The sequence below is a fragment of the Podarcis tiliguerta genome (assembly GCF_965153285.1).
Source record: "Podarcis tiliguerta genome assembly, chromosome: 5".
Taxonomy (NCBI): Eukaryota; Metazoa; Chordata; class Lepidosauria; order Squamata; family Lacertidae; genus Podarcis; species Podarcis tiliguerta.
This window is the reverse complement of record NC_139538.1, coordinates 56209408-56226797: the sequence shown is the minus strand read 5'-3', so window position 1 is coordinate 56226797 and position 17390 is coordinate 56209408. Positions and strand designations below refer to the sequence as shown.

General features: G+C 38.4%; 1 protein-coding gene across 4 annotated transcripts in view; it reads right to left on the bottom strand.

Annotated features, from left to right (window-relative positions):
- DOCK1 (dedicator of cytokinesis 1) overlaps nucleotides 1-17390 on the bottom strand; it is a 359825-nt gene that overhangs the window by 50515 nt on the left and 291920 nt on the right. For all 4 annotated transcript variants that reach the window (XM_083439577.1, XM_083439579.1, XM_083439580.1 and 1 more), the window contains exons 36-38: nucleotides 15256-15296; nucleotides 13589-13679; nucleotides 8688-8807 (exon numbers count right to left, since the gene is read on the bottom strand). In XM_083439577.1, the coding sequence (XP_083295703.1) occupies nucleotides 8688-8807; nucleotides 13589-13679; nucleotides 15256-15296 (252 nt within the window). The remainder of the gene's footprint in view (nucleotides 1-8687; nucleotides 8808-13588; nucleotides 13680-15255; nucleotides 15297-17390) is intronic.

The window sequence follows — 17390 nt, the reverse complement described above, 5'->3', positions numbered from 1 at the left end:
TAATTAAAAAAACCCAATTATTACATTTGAACAGATAACATAGGCAACTTTTCAGATACCTATATTCCTGCTGCCTTCTCTCTTGACCGATAAGCCAAGAGAAAGGAAAAAAATAAGATTAATTTGGTATGGTTGTTGTGAGGTCGTTGCACGAGAGGGCAAATTGGGAAGAGATGCTGGATGCATGGCATGCAAACCTAAACATGAATGAGCACAATGGACTCTATTCCTCCACCAACATACATCACAATGCTATGCATGTCATTCAAGGAAGAGGGGGCTGCAAATACTGTTAATTAATGAATTAATTAATACGGCTTTTTAAATGGCTTCTGAAGGACAGAATCACATTCAGCTTGGCCATATTACCTATTTAACTTAGGCATTTGTAATATAACGTAATATATGGTACCAAACCGCTGGCACAACTAGATGAGAGAAATGATTAGTCCTCAGGTAAATAAACATGTGCATGTGCATGCGCACGCACGCACATGCACACACAAACAATAATAGCAGCGGAGAGGGGAGATTAGATTAGATTGGGTGGCATTCGTGTATGCTTTTTTAACCCTTTCCCCCTTGTGTAATTTCTTGATTTGTAGCTCTAGCAGCTGTTTCCCCCCACAGATACTATATAGGTTCTAAATGCTTTTATGGTATGGGGGTTTGGTTTTCAATCTGTGTAATAATCCACAGCATGTATGAACCTCAATTTTCCTAGTACCCTGGTACAGATCCCAGCATTCTTTTTTATTTATTTTAAAATACAACCATGTGGAATTTGGTATGTATTTATTTAAATATGTAGTTTTGAAATTATTTTACCACAAAATATGGATTTTAAGCATATTTTCTCTCAAACTCCACATCTTCCAAATATATTTTATCCTAAAATATGCACTTCAATATTTTTTGAGCTATGAACTGCATCACAAACTTCACCAGCAAAACCTGAAGGATAACCAATCCACACATTACCCTGGTAGGTGCAGTTCCTATCAGAAGACATGAAAAATAAAATCCTCCAGCATCCCTACAAGTTACCTGCATGTTTTACTATGTTAAAAAGACAAAACCCAGAGATCTAATTACAGATCTTCTGCTATGTCACCCAACTGTGATCTAATATATTTGTTGTTAGAAACAGCTGAAACTTATCAATGCCAAGACTGAAAGACACCGCAGCAAAGGAAAAAAACTCTGGACATTCTGTGTTCCTTTCAGAACAGTGAAGAGTATTTATAGCTTTAAAAGCACACTAAGAATACGCCAAGTTCATCAATTTGAAGAGCCAAAGGCTGATACTTCTCTAAGGCACAGCACCAACTGAACAGAAAATACAATTCTTGAAAGACAACTTTATTTTCTCATTTGCAATACTAAGGCAGGGTTAAGAGTATCTTTAAAGCAGGAGTTTGTCCCCAATATGAATCTTGTTTCGTAATGTAGTAAACAAAAGAAAAGAAAAGCCATTATGCATCTATTCAAGAGATTAACAATCACTTTTCTGTCATAATAGTAATACAATTTATTCTGCTTTCCTGTTAAACAACGTAACTGAGAAGTTTTAATTTCTTGACCATGCCTACACTGGAGTTTTCTCAAGAAAATAATGTGTATATAAGGAATTGTTTGTGTGCATGAAATGTAGAAAACCTATGACCAGGAAATAAAACGATCTTCTCCCTATAAGGCAGGAGAATTGCAGAGTGCTCCTGGCACAAGAGAGTGGTCCCTAGAAATGCGAAACAATAGGTTGGAATCCACATGATGCTTGAGGAGATTGCTGGGAACCACATACAAGGGCCATATTTAATTGTGTCTCTCAACTGAGTGAACCAGACAGAGGCTTTTCATAACCTTTCCCTTTCTCCTGTAATCTCCCTCACTGTCCAATGGGTCTAAAAACCTTCTGGAGAAGATTGGGAGCGAGACCCTGGCAGATGCAGAAGTAAAGGGGAATCGGAAAAACCATCTCTTTCTAGCCCCCTTTTCCACGCAAAAAAGTCTTCACTAGATCAAAGAGCCTTCTGTCAGTGGAAGGACACAACTGTATACAACCACAATAAAAAAATGCCATGCAGCACTGCAAAAAAATTGTACAGCCAATCTTTTTTTAAAAAAGGAAGTTGTCTCTAAAGTCCTGTGAAAACTCTGAATAAGTTTCCCATGTTCACTGCAGCAAATTTATTTGAGAGAGAACAGTGCAATTGTCACAAGAGCCTCTGATAACTGAAATCTATAAATATTCTTGAAGGTCAAAAATGTCCAATCTGCTGCCTCTCAGATTTCCTGCTTTGGAACTTTTCCCAGCTTTGCCTAGGACATGGCAAGTCATCTAGAGAAAAGAGAATCAGTATATAGTGCTTTGTTTGATGTACGTTTTTAAAAAACACACCCTAACAAAGGCACAAGTGAATGACGTTGGGGATACTGCAGTGAAAAAATATGCCTTCCTTTCACTGAAAAGATGAGATGTACGGTCTGTGTCTCAGGGACACAAACATTCAGCAACGCTCTTTTATGGGAATGGGTCAGCTTCCAAAAGGGAGACCTTATTTTTATATGGAGGCAACTATAATTTTAAAAGTTCACATTCAACAGTCACAGTCTTAAAAATGAAATGTGGGGTCTGGTTTCACGTGTGTGTGTTTTTTTTAAAAAAGAGCTCTCAGCAGTAGAAAAGAAGTGTCCTTTTCAGTGCCCCTGAAATGGTTTCAGTGGTACTGAAGTTCTACCCAATGTAATGCTAGGTTAAAATGTTATGTTTCAGAAAAGGAATATTATTTTAGAAGAATGTAAACTCCTGGAAAAAGTCAGGGTTTGAAAGATTACACTGCATGGTTCATATTTTGTCCTGAGTTACAGGGAGCATTACCCTAGGGTTGGGCACCCTGTGAGTGTGCAGAATTTGAAAAGCTTATGGGTGCACATTTGTACATGTTCTGGACATATGTATGGCTTATCCAGTAGCAGAAGAAGAAGAGGAGGAGTTTGGATTACAAGTCTACCGCTCTTAACCACTACACCACACTGGCATAGAGCGCTGCTCTGCTCATGTGACAACACTCTGGCTGTGTCGCTGTTTCATACTGGGATGGAGAGAGCTAAGGGCAAGGTGGTGACTAGGTCCATGTGGCATCAATGTACTGGTAGGAGTGCCAGATTGGCTTCAGTCCGACCTTACTGCCACCTTGCCCTTTGCCCACTCCATCCTAATATGCAGGAACAACTTAGATGCAAGGAGGTCAGATGAGTGGCACAGCCTCAAGCATGCCATCTGCTACTGGCCCTGCCCATGCAATGTATATACCCTACTTTCTCCACGTGGCCCCCTACACATGAAGTTGAGGCACATCTGAATGCATACGACTCCTAAGTATGAACTAGTCCTAAATCTGCACAACACACTAAATATATCTATAGAGAATAAGGCTTACATATTATTTGTTGAATTTAAAGTGGAATTTTAATGCAATTAAGGGCCAAGCTAGATGCGATGTTAACAGTGTTTTTGTGTTTTGTGGCTCACAAATATCAGGATCACAGCAGGTAGAGAATTTAACCCTCTCCTTGCCCTGCTGTGGTCCTGAAATGAACCCCTCCTCTCAAGCTTGTATTTGCATTGAAGGAAATTCTCCATTGGTACCAATGACACAAGGAAATTAGATGAATCTGTTATTTCTCTTATGGTCCATAACTTAGGACTACTTAGGAACATTGGAAGCTGCCTTATGCTGAGTCATATCATTGGGCCCATCGAACCTAGTACTGTCAATCCTGAGTAGCAACAGCTTTCCTGGGTCTGAGCAGAGATCTCTCTCAGCCTTACCAAGAGTTGCCAAGGATTGAATTTAGGACCATCTTCTAGGTGCTCAACCACTGGGCCAAGGACCCACTCAATAAATATGCTCAATAAATTTTTGTTCTGTATTATTTTATTTTTACTGCTTTTGCGATGACAAATTAAATTCTCTTATTTTGTTCTCATTGTTTATCAAGTAATTGGAAATAATGTTAATATGGATAGGCAAATTATCCTGCTACAGTATACTTGTAATTACTTGTTATCCCAGTAAAGTACAAGATGTATTTCAGTTGGTGATTAGAGAATCTCTGTAGATTTCTAATCAACACGAGCAAATGATGGAATGAAGAGCACTCTCAGGAAGTCAGTCTTTTAAACACATCTAATTTAGCTTTCTCATATTATCTATATTTGGATGGAGGATTCTCAATTGGACTTCTCAAGCAAAATGTCTATGTCTCACAAATCTAGCTGGATTTCCTGGATCACCTTCCCCAATGACAACCTCATAAAACAGAAATTAAAGTGGTCTCTCTTGTCTTACTATTTTTATGCTCTCCGACCTAGCTGTTGATAAGTGAGATTTTCTTCCCTCGTTAGAAAAACTTCCTAACATGCCACTCAAATCCTTATACAAGTTTCCACACACACACAAAAATCTGCATATGGTCCATTAACCTTATCTTGCAGGAAAAGTTTTGTTTAATATGCTCCTGACTAGCACTCTCAATCTGATGTTTCGTATGAAACCACTGTCACCATTTAAAGATATTCATTGGCTCCCAGTACGTTTCTGAGCACAATTCAAAGTGTTGGTGCTAACCTTTAAAGCCCAAAATGGCCTCGGTCCTGTATACCTGAAGGAGCGTCTCCACCCCCATCATCCAGCCCAGACACTAAGGTCCAGCGCCGAGGGCCTTCTGGCGGTTCCCTCGCTGCAAGAAGTGAGGTTGCAGGGAACCATGCAGAGGGCCTTTTCGGTAGTGGCACCTGCCCTGTGGAACGCCCTCCCAGCAGATGTCAAGACAATAAACAACTATTTTACTTTTAAAAGACAACTGAAGGCAGCCCTGTTTAGGGAAGTTTTTTATGTCTGACGCTGTATTGTTTTAAATATTTGGTCAGAAGCCACCCAGAGTGGCTGGGGAAACCCAGCCAGATGAGAGGGGTATTAATTAATAAACAACAACAACAACAACAACAACAACATGATCAGTTCCTGGCAATGGGAGTCTTTATACTCAGGCTTAATATGTGAACTGTTCTACTAATCTCTTCCTGTTTTCCTACAGTTCAATTCTTCAGCTTCTTCCTTCCTATACATCTCATTTACAGGGTAACCAAAGCCACATCCAGCATGTTAAGCAGGGATTACAAATGGAAGGTTAATTACTTCTGAATTATCTAGAGTAAAGGTGGTTCGTTGGTGCAAGGCCTGCATATATGTAGTAGCCTTTTAGTAGAGAATGTTGAGTCTTAGTAGGAAAAGAATCACTTAAGGGAGAGCTAATGTATGCTGGAACTACATATCCACCAATACTTTGCTTTGCAGCAGCTGAGGGAGGATGTGTGGGGATGGATACATGGGGTTGCAGGGCTGCTGCCTAGCAGTTTTCCAAGCCATTTCTTCCCAGCTAGGTTCAAGGAAAGACAATAATTCTGGCAGGTGGATAACGGGTTGTTTAGAAAAGGGATAAGAATTAAATATTCCTCCTGTTGTTTGAAGAATGCCCCCTACAAATAAATGTACTTGCCTTGAAAGTTCATTACATGGTTCCAACCCACGTTTAGTTTCATAAGATGGGAAATCAGAAATAATAAACCGGACTATCTACTGTTGGGGCTGCATTTTCAGTGTTAAGAGGCACAGTGTTTTTGCATAGCCACGTCAAGCCTTCCCGAATTTAACATTTTACATGATTTAAGATGATGATATGGTGTGACAGGAGGGTGAAACACTGGGGAAAGGAGCGGCTTGTGGACTGTGGAAGGAGCAGGTGAATGTGAGGGGGGAAATAATTTCTCAATCGCCAGCATGATGTAGCAGTACCTTTAGTGTTAAGTGTTGTTGAGAAATACCTGACTACAGATTGCATTAGTATCTGCGTTTTCAGCAACAGAGGGAATTCAGTAGCCAAACACTGATTAAACTGTGAGAAATTTAAGACTAAAATCCAGGGCATTTTCAAGAAGCACATGGAAACACACACAGAAAAAGAACAGAGGCTGAGTATATCCTGCCCTCTATAGCTAGCAATGCAGCCTTAAATCTTTATTCTCTATTCTACTAGTCCTTTTCTTTTGTCATTAAACTTTGCTTTTAATTCTACACTTGAATTGAGCTCCCCCCGCCACAAGTTCTCTCAGTCTCAAATATATATGGCCTAGATATCAAAGACCTATGAAGACATTTTACTAAAAATACAATGTCACGCCAAGTAGCCAAATGCAGCTTCACCCACAAAGGTTTTCTCCAGTCTTGGTCTGCTCTGCTCTTGCCCGCTAGCTTCCAAGATGTTGCTATAAAGCCAGCAAACAGCTTTGCTATAAGCCAGCAAAAGGATGAGGAAGAGACACCAGCCCATGTGTCTAGTGCCACAGTTTTGGAAGTAAACACGCAGTCATGCCTCAACACTGTATTACCTTGAAAGGAAGGAATTATCTTTCTTGCATCATCAGGACTTTTATTTTCTGGCCATAATCCCAGTGGGGAAGGTATGGTAGTTAAAAAAGAAAACTCCACAGACCAAGTAGTGGCAACTCTTTGAATTGTGCCAGGTAGTGGTTGCTTTTATTTCTGTGTAGCCAAAGGCTGATCTAGGGGAATGCAACCAGTTTGGTCGCACCAGGCGCAGAGTTTCTGGGGTGCCACAACTATGAAGTTCAACAGAAGGTGAAAGGGGGGGGGGCACCAGATTTTGGCATCATCCAGGGTGCCACTGAAATTTGAGACTCCAAGATAGACCACCGGTATGGTTCTTGTACAGGTTTTTGTTTGTTTTTTAAATTAGATTATAAACTGCTTTAAAGTCTATTTTCAGGGTTGTGAAGCAGCTTATTCCTTTTCTTATATATTTAAACTATAAACCCACAAAGTCAATACCTGATATCCCTGAGCAAAGGTGTCCCTGCACATTTAATTTTCTTTTTGGCCCATTTAAAATATACTTGTTTCCATTTACTGCCAATGTTCCCCAGATATGGACTCAGTCTGCACATATTTTTCCTGTGTACTAAGGAACATAGAACGCAAGTCAGATAATGTGAATTTTCAGTTGGAAAATTCGAGAACCTCTGTAAACAATTAGGAGCTCTAAAATTGTTCCTTGAATGCTGACAACACAGATAAGAATAGTACAGATTTTGCTTATCTTTTTAAAATGGAACCGAAAAGGATACAAAGCAAACATTCAGCAGTTCTTTAACAAACCGACATTTACTTTCCGTTTTCCATTAATACCCACAATTGGTGTTAAAACCAAAACCAGATTGTTCTACAAAACAGTGTTTTTGCAAACTGTGAATTTCTCATTTTGTAGAGCCATGCATGGTGAAAGCATCGTAAACAGGTATTTTGCCTGCTGCTCATAAACAGCCAATTAGTGCCATGGTAGCAGAACTGCACAAGTCTGTATTTAAAATAACATGGACTTTGGAGCTGATTTTCCCTTTAAAAGCTGAAGAAACTAGAAACAGAAATGCTGCAAAAATACTGTGGTGTCCTGCTGGTTTCATAACACCCCATCACACAAGCAATGACATATTTCAAATCTGTGCCCCTCCTTTTAGCCTGTTTCATGTCAAGCTTCACATGACACACTGAATACTTCTGCTGTCTCTCAAACCATTTATTGTTTATTATATCCTGTTTGTATCCTGCTTTTCATCTAGAAGTCCAAGGAACTCACAATTACATTACATTAGGGAAAGCCCTAGAATGAGCACTCCATTTCATAACCAGAACCACCCAGTATATTATCTTGAGTGTATAAGGTAGCTTAGACTGGCTCAGGGTCATGTTGTGAGCTTACTGACTGAGAAGGGATCTGACCATAGGTCTGTCCACTTCATGTCGATCTGCTGCACACTAGCCATTAGCAATTCCCCAAGCATATTCACAGACTTGACTTGAGCCCATGCACACTTTAATTAGTCACAAACTAATCTCTGCAAAGTAAATACCTATATGTGTATGTAGGAGTGTGGGGGACACATTCTTCCATATACAAAACTCCTGGCTCTTGTCAGTGAGGCCACCTGAGCATTCTAAACAAAAACTTGAAAAAGCTCCTTCCTCCTCTTCTTCCACCATCTTCCTTGCCCCAAAATGTATCTTGGGACAAGCAGACATGGCTCATCACAACCCTTGAGGCAGAGTTTTTCCCTTTCTGAAAATCACCTCCTGCCCCTCTGTCTGAATCCAAGAGCATTACTTCAGGTTTGGGACATCATTGGACACAGCCCTTTTTTAATTGCTGTGGGAAGTCCTAAAGCTACCAGCTGGATAGAGCAACTATAATAAGGAGCTGCCAATTAGATGGCTAATTGGTCATGCCATCTTACTCTGCCCCCTGCCTTAAACTCTCATTGTTTTTACCAGTATCAGCTTATCATCAATAAATCCCTTTAGAATAAGATGTGCCTTTCCTTCCTGGTAAATTGCACACTAATCTATGCCCTTTCTGTTTATTCAACGTTTTATGTATCTCCTGTCATCGTAATTAGGCTCTAGCTTCCAGTTTCTTTATAAAAAACTTTGCAAATCTCAACTTGAGAGCTCACGGAAGGTCATTTGATGAATTCTTTCTTTGTCATTTTGGCACATTTGTAGCTTGCAATTTTGCAGTAAAAGCAATGGAACATGCTTCCTTATTACCTTGCCCTTGTCAAAATAATGGATAATTTCTTGATAGAGCTGATCTTTTAGTTGTCCTTGTGTGGCCGCCTGGTATCCATCCCTCTGTGTAAGATGCGCTGCGCATGGTTCTTCTGACCACTAAATTAAACCATGGAGAAAAAGAAGGGAATAACAGGTAAATGATGTAGCTATAACTGTGCTCTATTTTAAACAAGCCCATGTGATGGATTCGTAAGTTGTTTTGTGGGTGGGAAATATGACATCAGTGTTGACACCTTGGAGTTATCACCCACTTTTGCAACCAACCAACCAACCACTCTTCATACATTCAGGTTAACTGATCAACCACAGACCAGAAAAGACTTTACCTACCAGAGCAGGGGCTAAATTAAAAGCTCTTTCAAATAAAATGACCTTGCATTCTTGCTCAGTGCACTCAGTTTTACATTGCAAAAGACCCTGCCAGCTGTAAGGCGCAAAAGGAAAAGAGGCAGATGTAATGTGGGCGTATAGGGGAAAGAAAAAAGTTACGGATGGAATTACAGAAGGGGCTCATCAACATGGAACGTTCTTGTCCTCGAGAGCTTTGCAAATGGCTCCGGCCACCACAAGTTGAAAAAACTGTCAAAGGCATAGTGGATAATATATGCCATTCAGTTAATAGAAAAAGACATCACTGACCACAGTTAACAGAATCAAACTTCTATAGACTTCAATAATGGTGTGTTTGTGTTTATGTAATGGGGGGGTGGGAGAGTGGTGGTGCTTTTATCCTACTTGAAAAAGATCCTGCATTATTTTAAAATCAGCAATGGAATAACACTATACCATTTTAAACACAGCAAGCCTGTCTGATTTATAGGTTAGAGCTAATGCTCTTTTTACTTTTTAATTAAGTCTTACATTCAGCAAGGAGAAAGCTGTTATTTTTCCAGGTATCTGACTTCAAGTAATTAACAGCAGCAAATTAAGAAACTTATCTTGATTTTGAAATTTTATAAGGCAGCAGTAGAATCATTATAAAATTGAAATTCATTACGCTTCTATGCATGATAGAGGTATTGTGTTGTAGCCTCAATTAAATAAAGAGAGGAATTCAGGAAGAGAACATGATTTGGCCTAATGTTCTGTGTATGAAATATACTGCTATATTTTAAAACTTGCCATGTCTTACTTTTCAATTCCTCTGCTTGGAAAATGATGTGCTTAACATATCTGGTTTATAATTCAAATTTGTAACGGAAAGCGATTGAAACAGAATAAAGTGACTTTTATTTAATTTTCTGCTATTTGCCTAGAGGTTCCTAACACTGCAATCCTCAAAGCACTGACTTGCCTGCATGTGAGCTATGGGCCAGATTCAACGGGTCAGTACTTGCGTACTAAGCTTTAAATGACCCAAGTGACTGTACCTGCTGTAATCTGGAGGAGAATGTCAACTTGTCCTCATCAGATGGGGAGACAAAGAGGATGGTGACCGAGGACAGGGCACTTTCAGTGGTGGTACCCTGTTTATTGATATCCCACTGGGAGAAATCAGGCAGTCCTCCATTCTGACCATATTGGAGTAGAAAATCAAAACGTTTTTATCTGGCAACCTTTGCACAACTCTTGTACTGTAGGTTTTTAACTGCTGTTGTTTCACATGTGCCTTGATTTCATAGTTTTAAAATGTTTTATTATTTTATGTTCTAATCGATCCTGGGTTTACTCTTGGGAAGAAGGGTGGGATATACATGAGTAGGCAAACAAACAAATTTTGAAATGTGTAGCCAACCAGCCACTTAAAAATAATGAAAGCTTAGCTTGCACAACACTCCTCAAGGTTAATATAAAGAATACAATTCTCTGTAAAGGTGTGTGGGGTCATCATTGGATCCCAATCTTATGGATGCTTAGCTGGGAGTAAACTGTACTAAACTCAGAAGGGACTGAGTTAATATGCAAAGGGTTAGGCTGCCTATCTTCATGATTTCTTTCCCTGCACATTGTACCTCTCATTAGCAATTTAAAAAACTGCACACACTTTTAATAAAAGCTCTTCAGTGACAGCTTTATCCTTTAAGTGTCACCTGAATATCATTGACATTTTCTCTCTCTTTTTTAAATAAAAGACTTACAAATCAATTTCAGAAAATATGAGTATATAAACTTGAAAATGTCTTTGTATAGGTCCTACAAATATGCTCTACACTTTTTCTACTGCTACATTAACAAGCTTTGGCTGCTATCTATTCATCCCCACCCACCATGCATCCTGTTTGCCCTATACTAAATCTTTGTACCTTTAATTTCCCCCCTTAAATATTTTCTTCTAGAAGCATCAAAATAAATCAGTGGCTACCAGTGTTCATACCAGCTATTTTTGAAATGAATTATACAAGGGCATGTTGCACATAACATTATCCCCATCAGAAAATTACTTTCACTACCATCTAGAAATATTGATGAGTTAGAAAGGGGGCTTCTGCTTCATAATTCAATATTCTACAGCACACTCCAATATCGCCAAATGTTTGGTTCTGTTCCGATAGAATGGCTTGCTAATTTCGAGATCCAAGAAACTACTGTGCTGAAGTTATGCATCTACACCTTTAACCTTCTGTTTACAACTATTTTTTTGGAAGGCCTAGTAGTCTGAAAACCTGATCTAATGTTTTGTAGGACAATGTTCCACATCTATACAGTGGTACCTCTGGTTACGTACTTAATTCGTTCCGGAGGTCTGTTCTTAACCTGAAACTGTTCTTAACCTGAAGCACAACTTTAGCTAATGGGGCCTCCCGCTGCTGCCGCGCCGCCGCTGCACGATTTCTGTTCTCATCCTGAAGCAAAGTTCTTAACCCAAGGTAATATTTCTGGGTTAGTGGAGTCTGTAACCTGAAGCGTATGTAACCTGAGGTACCACTGTACTTCTTTGTTACAACTGAATGGCATATGTTTCTATTCCTTTAATTTTCTGTCTAGAACTATTCTTTCGGGAATCAATCAGTTGATCCAAACAAGTAGAAATATGGAATATTGTCTAAAGATGCACAGTATCATTTACTATAGCTTTTCAATACTAGGCAATGCCACCAATGGAGCTTGTTCTGACTCAGCACAGTTTCTTCTCCAATTTTGCAAAAAAAATTCAATGAATATTACGTTTTTCTTTCTTTCTGTTTTCTGCCTTCCAAGGGTCCCAAAATTCCAAAATATGCCAAGGTCAAGCAAACCCTACAACTGCTTATTTCACAACTACCTCATCACGAGATGTCTTTGTTTAACTGGAACCCAACCAAAAGGGATCCTGAGAGATTCACATTCAAAGGGCCAACTGAGCACAGGAACATAGCAAGCTGCCTTACACCTGTCAGACTAGCTCAGTACTGTTGATATTGACTGTCAGTGGCTCACAGACAGCCTTATCAGTCTGAGACTGAACCTAGGACAAGACAGATGTTCTACTAACTGAGCTATGCCATTTGGGAACATAAAGAAACATCATCTTCGATACTGCATTCCAACTACAGTGGTACCTTGGTTTAAGAACAGCTTAAATTTATGAACAACTTGGATTAAGAATGCTGCAAACCCGGAAGTAGGTGTTTTGGTTTGTGAACTTTGCCTTGGAATAAGAACGTGTTTGCTTCCTGTCAAGTGTGTTCCATTTGTAAATTGAGTCCCACGCTACTATGGGAAAGCACGCCTTGGTTTAAGAACACTTTGGTTTAAGAATGGACTTCTGGAACGGATTAAGTTCGTAAACCAAGGTACCACTGTATATGACTTTGTCTGTTTGCTTATTTCTCCATGTCTACATCCTGATCCAGTATTATATGGTATATTATCAAATACAAAACTCTGTGCACATAGGTAATTTATAAGGCTGTGTTAGTTCTGTAAGGCTGTCTTAGTGGTGCTTAGACCACTGGGGCTTTGGAAATCTTCAGAAATCTAGATGGGACAATGTTACACAAAGGCACCTTGCTGTGAAGAAAAATGTCTGAACAAATCTAGTCAAAGTATTATTTGGGCAAGGGAATAACATATACCCACTGTGAATCAATTTTCTGCCTAAGCACATGCAAACTCCTCAGAGCAAAATAGAGATAACTATCACTTCTTTAAAGAACTCAAAATGTATTTACTGGAAAAATCCCCTTATGGAGGAAAAACTTTTTATAAGCAAATTATGCTGTTCAATGTGTTTTTCCCAATTCATTGCATTAAAAAAAAAAAGTGAAAAATAGAAGTGAAAAGAATTTACAGAAATATACTGCTACAACTGAAGCATATTGTGCTTGTCTCATGAATGTACAATGCAAAAAGGATTGGAAAAAGTAATTATTTTGTCTTAACAGAACATATCTAGCTTAACTAGAAACCTCCTCTGGTTCAATACGGCTCCACAAGACATCAGTCAGCAGAATGGAAGAAGGAGAAAATTTCTGGAGATTCTGCAGGCATCTGTACTGCATCAAAATTTGGTTTGGATGGTTGAGGGTCTGTTTAGAGCATCTTTTAGGGAGGAATCTCTGATAATTATTTCGCTCCCCCTTCTGCTGATGAATTCAGTATCAAAAAGATATTGAATTCTCTGAATTAAGCAGTGGATAAGAGAATGGGCTGTTAGAAAAACAGTAAGTTCTCTAGTTCTGAATCTCATCAATACTGAGAACTGTATGGAAAGTTTCTTCACCAACCCAGGCCCTTCAAATGTTATACAGTGCTGGTAGGCGGCAGATGACAAAGCACACATTGACTAACAATCCGCATTCATATTTTGTTTGTCCCACAAAAATGCTGCAATTCTAGACCTAAGCTTTCAATTTTTCTGAATCATTTAGTGCGTTTTACAAGGGAGTGTTTCAGACTCAGCGATCTTGCAGCTTGCAAAACAAATGCTTAAAGACAGTACATCCGAACTATTATACCTTAAGCAGCTTTGCATGCAGCAGTAAAGTGTAGGCAGCTTCAGTGTAGTTATCACATTCTTTGTGCAGGTCACAAAGCTTGTACAAATACCTACAAGTAAAAAATTAAAATAAATTCTCAGTAATGTCATAAAACAAGGTCAAAGGGCTTAGCAGTTAAGATTCCTATGCTCAAATAGAACAACATATAACTGATGTACTTTAAAACTCATATTTTATTTCATCTGATCAGTATGTAGCACACAGCATGTCAAGAAACTCAACAACAAACAATAATGTACTCGTGCATTTTATAAGGTTGTAACTTCAGTGTCTATAAAACTGAAACTCTTTTTTGATAGCTTGGTGTCTGGAGATATGCAACAAAAAAGTTATGATGTTGGTATAAATGTGTGTCTTTCCTAAAATGGACAGTTAATTTGTTGTTTCAAGAAGCCCTCCAAGAAAACCACTGGGGACTCCCTAGCTAAATTGCTACCACAACTAAGGCTACAATCCTATACACTCTTCCCTGGAAATATGTCCCAGTGAACTCAATGAAACTTACTTCTGAGCAGACATGCATAGGATTGTACTGTTAAAGGGGAAAGAAATCTATTTTTAAAAAATCTCTAAAATTTCTCTTAACATATGCATGGTCAAAATGGAAACTACAAATGCATAAAAGGCTTTATCTCAAATATGTTCTATACCTTTCTGAAGATTTGCTCAAAGGAATGTAGTCAGATGGTATAAAAAACCTTTTGGTAATTAGTAGCCTATCCTGGGGATACAAGATTTTGCTACCCACCAGAGAATGGGAGAATGCAGTTGGGACAATAAAAAGTACAATAAAAATTAATGAGCAATCAGTCTAGCTGCAAAGAGGAATCAAGTAATTAAAACACCCCCCTGCACCCCTAAGCAACGAACAGAAACAATTTCAGTGAAGGGGGGGGGACGACAAAATAAAATAAAAGGGCCAGTATGCAAGAAGCAACAGTGCCTATGAAAGAAGAGGAAAAAGAGGAAAAATAGCTACTTAAAAGGCTGGTAGAAGGGAGAAACATAAATTCACGTTTTATCCAGTACAGCTGTGTTTTAATTACAAAAAACCCCAGGTTGGGGCGGGGAAGACAAATAGAATGAGAAGACAAATAGAAAAGACAGGGAAGCAACCAATCACTAGCAATTCTTGGATTCTCTATTAAAAAGTAAGTTTTATTCATAACAGACTTATTGAAAGTAATGGACCTAAGTTATGTCCATCAATTTTAATGGGTCTACTCAAGTATGATTCATGTGGGATACAACCTTAAGCAACAAATGATTCCATTCTGGAGAAAAGTGGTGTGGAAGCAATCCATGAGACTAGACATCTATATATACCTAAAATATACAATATCCTAAATATTTAAACATTTAAAAATCAACCTAATTATAAAAAAACAAGAGGAGCCACACCAATCCTAGCATTTCTCTTAACAGAACACAGACTCAGTTTTGAAGATTGTAAGAACAGTCAGAAATGCAAATTGTATATTGGGCATATGAACGAAAGAACACATTTAATTAATCTTACAGACTCATGTGAGCAGAACAGATTATCTGTTCCTTTTATTAGTGCAATCCCACAGCCCTCTTGCTTTATAAGAAACACAATGTCTAATAAAGTTAGGTTTACAAACCTTATGTACATTTCTTCTCTTTCAATCTCTTTGTAGAAATTCTGGAACAAGAAAAGAAGACATTAGAGATTTGTCAGTGAGCCATACATATATTAGGCATATTTATTATATTAGAAACTCATAGCCACGTAACATTAGCCTCAAACTGTGACATGAAACTTGCTCCTGGTTAAAGGAGCTCATACATTCTTATAACTGTGAAATCTGCAAATAGTACTTTACATTTTACTGCAGAGATTCAGTATTTTCAGGGTAGGGCATTTTCAAGTCATACACCATTAGCTTTTCTCGGCTTTCTAATGTACAAAACAACATAATGTGCTAAAATGAAATTTCAAATTTCAAAGTAGTTTTGGTAATAAATCATACATTCTTGAATATAATACTTTCTTAAGTACTGGATTTTTTAAAAAAAACTTGACAGGACTGTTGTGAGGATTAATGAGAAAGAAAATAACAGAGCACTTTGCATGCTTAATTTGGTAAGGAATAATTCACTTAATAAAAAGAATGCATGTTTCTCCTGCTGTCACACCTTCTAACTTTCAGTATAGCAAGAACTTGATGAACGTTTTCAACCTCGACAGACTGAGATGGAATTTAGAGTGAAATCTGAAAGTGAAGTATACTTTATGCTACAGTAATTCCATCAACAACAGGCTACTGTTATGGAAAATAACGATCCTGAAGGTGGAAACTGCGTTGGAAGAAAACCCCCCAATAGTGTCATTATGAAGTACGTATTTTTTGCTCTATGACTCACTTTTTCCCTCCTAAAAAGTAAGGGGAAATGTGTGTGCGTCTTATGGAGCGAATGCAGGCTGCGCAGCTATCCCAGAAGCCAGAACAGCAAGAGGGATTGCTGCTTTCACAGTGTAGCGATCCTTCTTGCTGTTCTGGCTTCTGAGATTCAGAATATTTTTCTTCTTCTTTTCCTCCTCCAAAAACTAGGTGCGTCTTGTGGTCTGGTGCGTCTTATAGAGCGAAAAATACGTTATCTCTCATTTGAGACACAATTTGCTAACAGACCAACTTAGTAAAGCCTCATGTCCGCCTGCTCGCTGTATCCTTTGCATGCACTGATGTTTCTTCTGCACTGCACATAAGCCTATGAAGATTCCTCTTCCTGTATCTAACAAAGTAGCCTGTGGCTCTAAAAAGCCCGCACACTTTAAAGGTGCCACAGGACTCTTGTCATTTTTTAATAACCAGGCTATTTCACTGAAGTTAGATTTTATCACTGGATCTTCTTTTCCTTGTATTTGTAGTGTACTTAGATGGATTATGACAGCAAACCCATGCTGCAAATGGATTAATACACTTCAGAAGTGAGGATCTGGGGAATTGGAAATAGAGGCAAACACAACAAATACAAGTTATAGAGAAGAGCTAGAAAAATAAACCTCTTAAACTTTTCCGGTTTGATAAATTGCTCTAATTTCCTTTATAACTTTTGAAAAAGTAATGGAAGCAATCCTAGTGCCTTAAAAAAAAAAAAAAAAAATCCTATAAAGTTTCCAACCGGCAGAATCTTGTCACTCTAATTCTACTCAGAAAAGCAGGCAGTCTCTTCTAAAAGCAATCCACATTTCACTCTATGGATCATGATCAATAGCTACTTCCACGGACTCTCTCCCCTCCCCAAATTAAGTAATAGCACTACTACTGACACAAAGGTTAAATAATGAGGCGGATAGCCTCTTAAACGATAGCTCAGTTTACCAACAGTACACTCATGCAGTACAAATACCAATCAGAGATATAGTTTTAAACAGTAAGTTGCATATTCTGCAAGTATTCCTAAGTTTATTAAAGCATCAAGTATGTCGTGACTAAGCCCAATGATCTAAACTTTGATTATCAAACTTTTCTGAACACCTAAGTTCATCTTGCGTCCTCATCCTTAGATAAAAGCTTTCATATTTATCTGAATTTCTGAACATTTGGGCCACACTGATTGTAAAATTGTGCAAATCCGCTTTTGATTTTTTTAAAAAATGATGAATAGCTTTGGTCAAACATCATAACAGTTCTATTTTTCCTATGTGCATCTAATTTCATGACATTTCTCTTTAAAATTGGTTGTGGTTGTTCTTAACTTGCTAAAATAATAAAAGGTATTTTTCCTAGCAAGA